The sequence below is a fragment of the Hyperolius riggenbachi genome, unplaced genomic scaffold (genome assembly GCF_040937935.1).
Source record: "Hyperolius riggenbachi isolate aHypRig1 unplaced genomic scaffold, aHypRig1.pri scaffold_241, whole genome shotgun sequence".
Classification (NCBI taxonomy): Eukaryota; Metazoa; Chordata; class Amphibia; order Anura; family Hyperoliidae; genus Hyperolius; species Hyperolius riggenbachi.
The window spans coordinates 108047-116164 of NW_027152452.1; the positions used below are offsets into that span (position 1 = coordinate 108047).

General features: G+C 41.8%; 1 protein-coding gene across 1 annotated transcript; it reads right to left on the reverse strand.

The window, feature by feature from the left end:
* Window positions 1-4214: 4214 nt before the first annotated feature.
* On the reverse strand, window positions 4215-7534 carry LOC137543848 (uncharacterized). Its single transcript, XM_068264920.1, has 3 exons — window positions 7332-7534; window positions 5927-6089; window positions 4215-5419 (listed from the first exon to the last, which is right to left on the reverse strand). Exons 1-3 carry the CDS (start codon window positions 7516-7518, stop codon window positions 4600-4602), a joined length of 1170 nt encoding a protein of 389 aa, XP_068121021.1. The 5' UTR covers window positions 7519-7534; the 3' UTR covers window positions 4215-4599.
* Between the last annotated feature and the right edge of the window lie 584 nt (window positions 7535-8118).

Here is an 8118-nt window from a genome sequence, read left to right on the forward strand (position 1 = left end):
TGTCTCTGAAGGCTCTATCATGAAAAGTTTTCCTACATTCTGAACGACAGAGGCCTTTTACCCATGTGTCTTATCATGTGCTTTACAAAAGTTTGAACATGAATACGGTCTGTCACCTGTGTGAGTCTCTTGGTGTTTAAGAATGATTTCTCTGTCATAACAATCTTTCCCATACTCTGAACAGGAAAAATGCCGTTCTCCAGTGTGTATTCTCCGGCGTCTATTAAGGTTTCCATTCTAAGTAAAACATTTCCCACCCTCTGAACATGAATATGGTTTCTCACCTGTGTGAGTTTTTTTCAGTGTCTCTGAAGGCTCTTTCTATCATGAAACGTTTTCCCACATTCTGAACAACAGAGGCCTTTTACCCATGTGTCTTATCATGTGCTTTACAAAAGTTTGAACATGAATACGGTCTGTCACCTGTGTGAGTCTCTTGGTGTTTAAGAATGATTTCTCTGTCATAACAATCTTTCCCATACTCTGAACAGGAAAAATGCCGTTCTCCAGTGTGTATTCTCAGGCGTCTATTAAGGTTTTCATTCTAAGTAAAACATTTTCCCCCCCTCTGAACATGAATATGGTTTCTCACCTGTGTGAGTTTTTTTCGGTGTCTCTGAAGGCTCTTTCTATCATGAAAAGTTTTCCCACATTCTGAACATGACAGAGGCCTCTTACCTGTTTGTCTTATCATGTGCTTTACAAAAGTTTGAACATGAATATGGTCTGTCACCTGTGTGAGTCTGTTGGTGTCTATGAAAGTTTCCTCTGTCATAGAAAACTTTCCCGCCCTCTAAACATGAAAAAGGCCACTACTCAGTGTGTATTCTCATGTGTATTACGGTTTCCACTTTGAATAAAACATTCCCGCCCTCAGAAAGAGCCTTCAGTGACACCTACAAAAACTCACACAGGTGAGAAACCTTATTCATGTTCAATCATGAAACGTTTTCCCACATTCTGAACTTACCTCTATGTGTCATTATGTGCTTTACAAAAGTCTGAACATGAATACGGTCTGTCACCTGTGTGAGTTTTTTGGTGTCTATAAAAGTTTTATTCACTCTGAACATGAAAAAGTCTCCTCCCCAGAGTGTATTTTCATTTGTCTGATGTTTCCATCCTGGGTAAAACGTTTCCCGCACTCTGAGCATGAATACAACTTCTCACCTGTGTGAGTTTTCCGAGGTGTCTCTAAAGGCTCTTTCCATTATGAAAAGTTTTCCCACATTCTGAACGACAGAGGCCTCTTACCTCTGTGTCTTATCGTGTGCTTTACAAAAGTTTGTACAATCTGAACTGTTTAGTGCACCGATGGTGTGTACTGATGTGCCGAGATCCACTCTGGAGCAATGAGCGTCTGTAGTCAGATATCTCAAGATCCGCACCATCAAAATTTCTTTATTTATAGCTCAATCCATAAAAACACACTTAAAAAGTATGGGTACACATACAGATGACGCACAGGTGTTTCGGACCACAATAGTCCTTTCTCAAATCATAATGGACCCACACTAACTAACACCAGTTACAACTTATGTTCTTATAGTCTAGAAGAGGACCACATAGAGAACTATCTCATTATCTAACCTGCATATGTATGAAAGTGTTTCCACCAATCAGGTGTGCCTCCACATTCCAATTGTCCAATCATCAAGCGCCCAATATGGACCTCAACCACAGTGTACAAGTAAACAGTACTTAATGCCCACAGATCTAAACACATATAAATATGGCATAAAATGAATACCTACAGTGTGTACCTGTGTTATATAAGTCCAAAGCTCGTGGTGCTAAAGGCCCCACAGGCATCCAATCAAAAGTCCGCCGACAACGTCCACAAAGAGGTATGCTGTAGTGCCACATGGTCTGAACAGGCCAATAGGAAAAGTGCCGACAACGTCCGCTCACGGCAACCAAGGCAGTAGGCGGAAAACCCCCATGCGCAATCATCGCGCTACCATGGGGGGCGTGGTGTCGCCGATCGCATCCTCCAATTACAAGGAGGCCGACAACGTCCGCTTCCGGACTGTGTGCTGTCATAGGGGGCATGACCGCTCACTTACCTCCAATTACAAGGAGGCCGACAACGTCCACTCCCGGACTGTGCGCTGTCATAGGGGGCATGGCCGCTCACTTACCTCCAATTGCAAGGAGGCCGACAGCGTCCGCTTCCGGAAGCCACAAAAACACCGCTGCTTAGTCATACAAAGCCGGCGGCGGGGACAGCCAATCAGTATGCGGCCTACAGAGTCCCAAAGCAGGAGGCGTGGTTTAAAGCGACTACGTACTCCTACTAGGAAAATAAACAAAAAGACATCAATGGATGCACGCGACGCCCATCACACCCTAAGCCTAGAGCGCATGATAAGGACAATGTTTAGTATAATAACATACAACTACACACTATGTATATAATAATAATAATAATAATAATAATAATAATCGGGACAACAGAAGATATATTACCTCACTGCGTCCCTCAATTTCAATAAGTATATAGAAGGCTCCCCTGGTGGAATCATAAAATATTGCAGGTTACAACACATAAATCACAATAGCATAGATAAATCATAGTCTCTATTCAGACCTTTTGTTTCTAAAGTGTCCAATTTCTTTATCCAATAGTTTTCCCTAAGTGCCAATAATTTCTGCCGGTCACCTCCTCTACGTAGTAGTGGTATACCCTCTATAACCTGCACCATAAGCTGGCAGAGACGGTGCCCTTTTACACAAAAATGGTCTGAAGCTGATAGTTCCCGATTCTGATTTCTGATATTAGACTTATGTGAGGAAATTAAATCCCTAAGGGGTTGGGTAGTTTTCTCCACATACCCCAGCCCGCAGGGACATTTTAACAAATAAAAAACAAACCTGGACTCGCATGTAAAATTGCCTCTGATTTTGTATTTTGTCCCTCGGCTGGGGTGGGTAAAAACCTCCCCTTTTGTGATATAGCTACACAAATGGCACCCCATGCAAGGAAACGTGCCATTTCTCTTGGTCACTTTCACTTTAGTGGGTCCTAAATCATTATGTACAAGTTTATCCCTTAAGGAGGGTACTCTCTTAAATGACATAAGAGGCCAATCATGGAATTCCCTCACAGTCGGAAGTCCCTGTTTAAGTATGGGCCAATGTCTGTTAATGATATGTCTTTAATTCTAATAGCTGACATTACATCGGGCATGATACTTTTTATAGCACATCCCGGGGTTTTCCTTCAAATTGCTATTTGTTCAGTTTCTTTATTTTACTACTGTGTAGATACACACTGTATTTGTGAAATGAACGTGTGACACAGCAGTTTTTGCATGGACGTCCTCCCGTGCCCTATGCAGTGCCCTTGTCTCCTGTGGCTGCTCTCTATGGGCTGGTGCACACCAAAAACCGCAAGCAGATCCGCAAAACGCTAGCGTTTTTTGAACCGCTTATTGTCATTTTGATAGCGCGGTTTTGGGGCGTTTTGGGGGCGTTTTGCGTTTTTTACGTGCGTTTTTGCAAGCGTTTTTGGAAGCGTTTTGCGTTTTTCAGGAAAAGAGGTAGAAAGACCTTAAACAAAGGGTTAAAGTGCGATATATTGATGACACATGTGAAGCACATTGAGCAATTGAAGTAAAAAACCCAATATAAAAAGGGTGGGGTCCTTAACAACATTGTGGGTTAGTTCAGGAGAGGTGACACTGTGGTTTGGAGAGAAGAGTGACTTGTTTTTGAAAATGTTTCCTGATGTGCTGTTATTGCTCTGTGTAGCAGCATATATGAGACGTAGGCCAAGGACAAGGAGATACTGGGTGCATCCCATGCTACAAGAGCGGCGCCGGAAGGGTCAATTTAGGACCCTATATAGAGATTTGATGCACCATCCAGAAAAGTTTTTTGGCTACACCCGCATGTCTGTGTCCAGGTAAGAATACTTGTCACTTATTTTTATCATGGGGCTAAGTATTTTGGGGAGGAATGAAATTGGAAGCACTTTTTGGCCCTTAGTTAACTGTGTTTGACTGTAAACAGAAAAACAACACAATAATCAATCCGGTGTATACATAAGCTAACCAAATAACTGTGATACTTGATCCTGGTGTGTTATGTATTCAATGCCTAAGGCCTCCATCTAATTTTTCTATAGGAGTAACTACTATATTATATATCCATAGTTTACCCAAAACATTTGTAGTATATTATGACCTTACATACTCCTGGTGCATACTTCATTAAGTATATGGCAACAATCAGCATATGGGACACAGTAATGAAGCAATGTTTGAACAAAATCTTTCGTTTTAATGTTTTGTTCTTCTGTGCAAAGAATATTTTGGACATGTGTTGTCCATACTTTGCTTTCAGCAGCAAAAGTAATATGTCACAAATGAAAAATGTTTCTGCAACAAACAACAGTAGATCTAAAGATAAGCATGCTCTTTTTTCCTAGTTTTGATGGCCTTTTAGCCAAACTGAAGGATGCCCTTCGCCGACAAGACACTAACTTTCGCCTAGTAATCACACCAACTGAGCGACTCCTCATAACATTGAGGTAATGTAAACTAAGATCCAAATCTGAGCATTGAACAATAAAATAAAATGTAAAACTACAAAAAACTAGTCATGTTGTGATAGCAAATCACACATACTACCAGGGCCCTGATTGTAAGCATGTGTACCTGATTCAGCATTTGTATGAGGCTGGCTGTGCGATGTTAAATCAGTGTACACTGTAGAGTCACTGTGCATAGATGATGTTTGAAATCGCATACCTTGATCAGGGCGCTGAGGTGGAGGCATAGAGTAATGAGGCTGTTGACCATATGGCATGTTATGCATATGCATTGGTGGGTAGTGGGGTGGGTCATAAATGCGTTGCATATGGTAAGAGAGTTGTGGGTGTGCATTATATTGTTGGCTGGAAGCAGGCAGGTGTGGTTGCTGCAAGTAGTTGTGCACATTGTCATCTGCACGGGTCTCAGGTAGTAAGAATCTCCCCAGGGTCTCAGAGATGGCATGTCTGGCTGCCCATTGCTTATCAGGAGGCACTTTTTGTAATAGTGGCACCAAACTTAAAAGATACTGTGTGCATGGCTCTTTAAGTTGTTTCATTTCATCCTCTCGCTTCTCCATATGATCAACAGCCTTTTCTATTGAACTAATCAGCTTCTGGTCGTATTCAGCCCTGCTCATACCTCTTCCTATTCTCCTGCCTTGTGTAGCTACCCTCACACCTCTACTAGACCTGACAGTTGTGCGTGTCCGACTACTCGCTGGGCTGTGTGGTGTGTGATCTGGGGTAGTAGAGTCACTGTCTTCCACTGTAGCAGTGTCAACATCCTGTGTAGTGTCTTCTTCAACTTCCACATCACTGGTGGTGGTAGGTGGCACCTCTACATCGTCCTCCTCAGGATCTGGTGGTAGGCTATCTTCAGTCCTTTGGAAAGGGGAAAGCACAACTTTAGTTCATGGAATAGTGACCATGGATGCCACAGCAAATATATGGGCACAATGCGATGCATCTTTCTTTGCAAAACAATAGCAGTAGCCTGTCTATTTTTCCCATTATTTGTGTACATAGCTTTTAGGCACAGTCCCTGAGCAAGCATAGAGCAAAACTGGCCTGAGTAAACTAGCACTGATTTTGGTAGATGTGTGTTACAGATGTGTGATGCAGACACTACTGCAGCCAAACATATAACCAGCACTGTCAGGCAACTGTTATGTTGGGTAACGAACAGTCCACATTCCTGTCATGTAATCATTTTAAACTGGACCTATGCCATCCTTACATTAAGCTACGTCCCCCAATATATTTGGTAGAGTGATGGCAGATTATTCGTTCCACACTACTGAATTGCATTGTGGGCCTACTCCTTCCTTCACTGTTCTATTTGCGAAGTTGACAAACATTGCAATAGGTTAACATTTACGCCATACTTACTCAGCCGGTTCATGATGTTTTCTTAGAAATTCTAATATGCCACAATATTTATATTTTGTTCGCTGCGAACTTCCAGACCCACTTTTGGATTCATGGTATTGCTTTTCAATCTCCTTTTTGTAACTGTCTCTGACCGACTTCCATCTTGTCCGCAGGAGGGCAACTAGGAATAAAAATAAACATACATGTTATTTCTTTTCTTTTGCAGATTTCTGGCAACAGGGCATTCATATGCAGCACTTCACTACCAATTCCTCATGGGAAGAAGTACAATCCGATACTTAGTTTTGGACACCTGCAAATTGATCTGGAAAGTACTTCAACCGGAATTTATGCCAACTCCTGACGTACCTATGTGGGAGGCTAACATGCAGCTTTTTTGGGAGAAACATGATTTCCCTAACTGCCTTGGAGCAGTGGATGGGAAACATGTCAGACTGGTTATGCCTGCATTCACTGGCAGTCTCTATTACAATTATAAAAAATTATTTTCACTAGTGCTCATGGCTGTTGTGGATCCTAATTTGAAATTTATCTATGTGGATGTTGGGGCTTACGGAAGTTCCCATGATTCCTCAGTCTTCCAGCACAGTCGATTTGGCGTGAAGCTTCGCGCAGGCCAGATGACTTTACCACCACCACGCCCCTGGCCTGACACTGTAGAACCACCTTACCCCTGTGTGTTTGTGGCTGATGAGGCCTTTGCACTGTCTGAGCATGTTATGAGACCGTATGCACAGAGAGATATGACTCATAAGAAAGTAGTCTTTAATAACCGCCTGACCAAAGCCAGACAAGTAGTAGAATGTGCATTTGGAATTCTGGCAAACAAATGGCGCATTTATCACACTGCTATAAAAATGCAACCAAAGTATGCTATAATAGTGGTGAAGGCAACATGTATTTTGCATAATTATGTGAGAACACTAGATAGCATGACCATAGAGGAGGAAGAGGGGGATCTTTCAAACAGTGCTCTTGTCACTTTACCACCAGCTACTTTACGTGGTCCCATTTCTGCCATTCACAACAGAGACAAATTAGCTGATTATTTTGTGCCATAACTGTAAGAACTAAAAAACCTGCAGGCTGCTATTTACTTACATGACGAGATCAGTATTATTGTGCAAATAAACATTCTTGAAACCGTGTTGTATGTCTATATCATTCATGACACTCTAAAGTGGCAAATAGCGCCCTAATAATACATGTGAGTACATACACACACATGTACCTGCTGTTTATAAGGAGAGATGGCTATAGAGAGAACAGCTTTGCCAGAGACCTGTGATAATGAAATTTCTAATTGTTTAATTACTAATTTAGTGGAGGGGTGATGATATATTGTCTGCAAAGTGCTGCATGAAATCAATAAAATACAACAATTCTGTACACATATACTTACTCTTAGAATCCTTGCCCTTTTGGCTCAAAGTATTCCATTTTTCTCCAAGAAAATCTTTTGCAATGTTGCTCCAGATTTCATGAGCCCTTTGGTGGTCTTTATATCCAGGCAAAGACTTGTCATAAAGTTCTGGGCTGTTTTCAATCTTAATTATCAGGTTTTCTGTGGTAAACCACTTTGCTGCCATCTTCCTCCTGCGCAGTCTAAAATCCCTCATGCAAATCTGCCACACAGGAAGCACAATTTGACCTGGAAGTGCGCATTCTTGAAAAAAACGCATCCGCATCCGCATCAAAATCCGCTTGATCAAGCGGTTTTACAGGCGTTTTGCGTTTTTCCTATACTTAACATTGGAGGCAGAAACGCATCCGAAATCCAAAAAATGCCTCACCCAGGCATTTTTCGTTTCTGCAAAACGCCTGCCGCTCTGGTGTGCACCACCCCATTGAGATACATTGACCAAGCAGATCCGCAGCCGCAAGCGGATCTGAAAACGCCCAAAAAGCCGCTCGGTGTGCACCAGCCCTATAATATGTTAAACATGTAGATCACATCCCATGAGAGATAAGACAAACGCATGTAGAGGAAATATTTCCTGTCTGTAAATGAATAATTGTTTTAGACATATTTCCATATAACCTCTTAAATCTAATTGCACTGAAGATAGAGCACGGAATAAAAAACACTGTTTATTGGTATTTGGAGCGTTATTGAGAAGTCTTGCAGAAATAATTGTGTTTATGCAAATCAGCAGCATATTTGTTAAGCTGATGACTCCATGAAATCA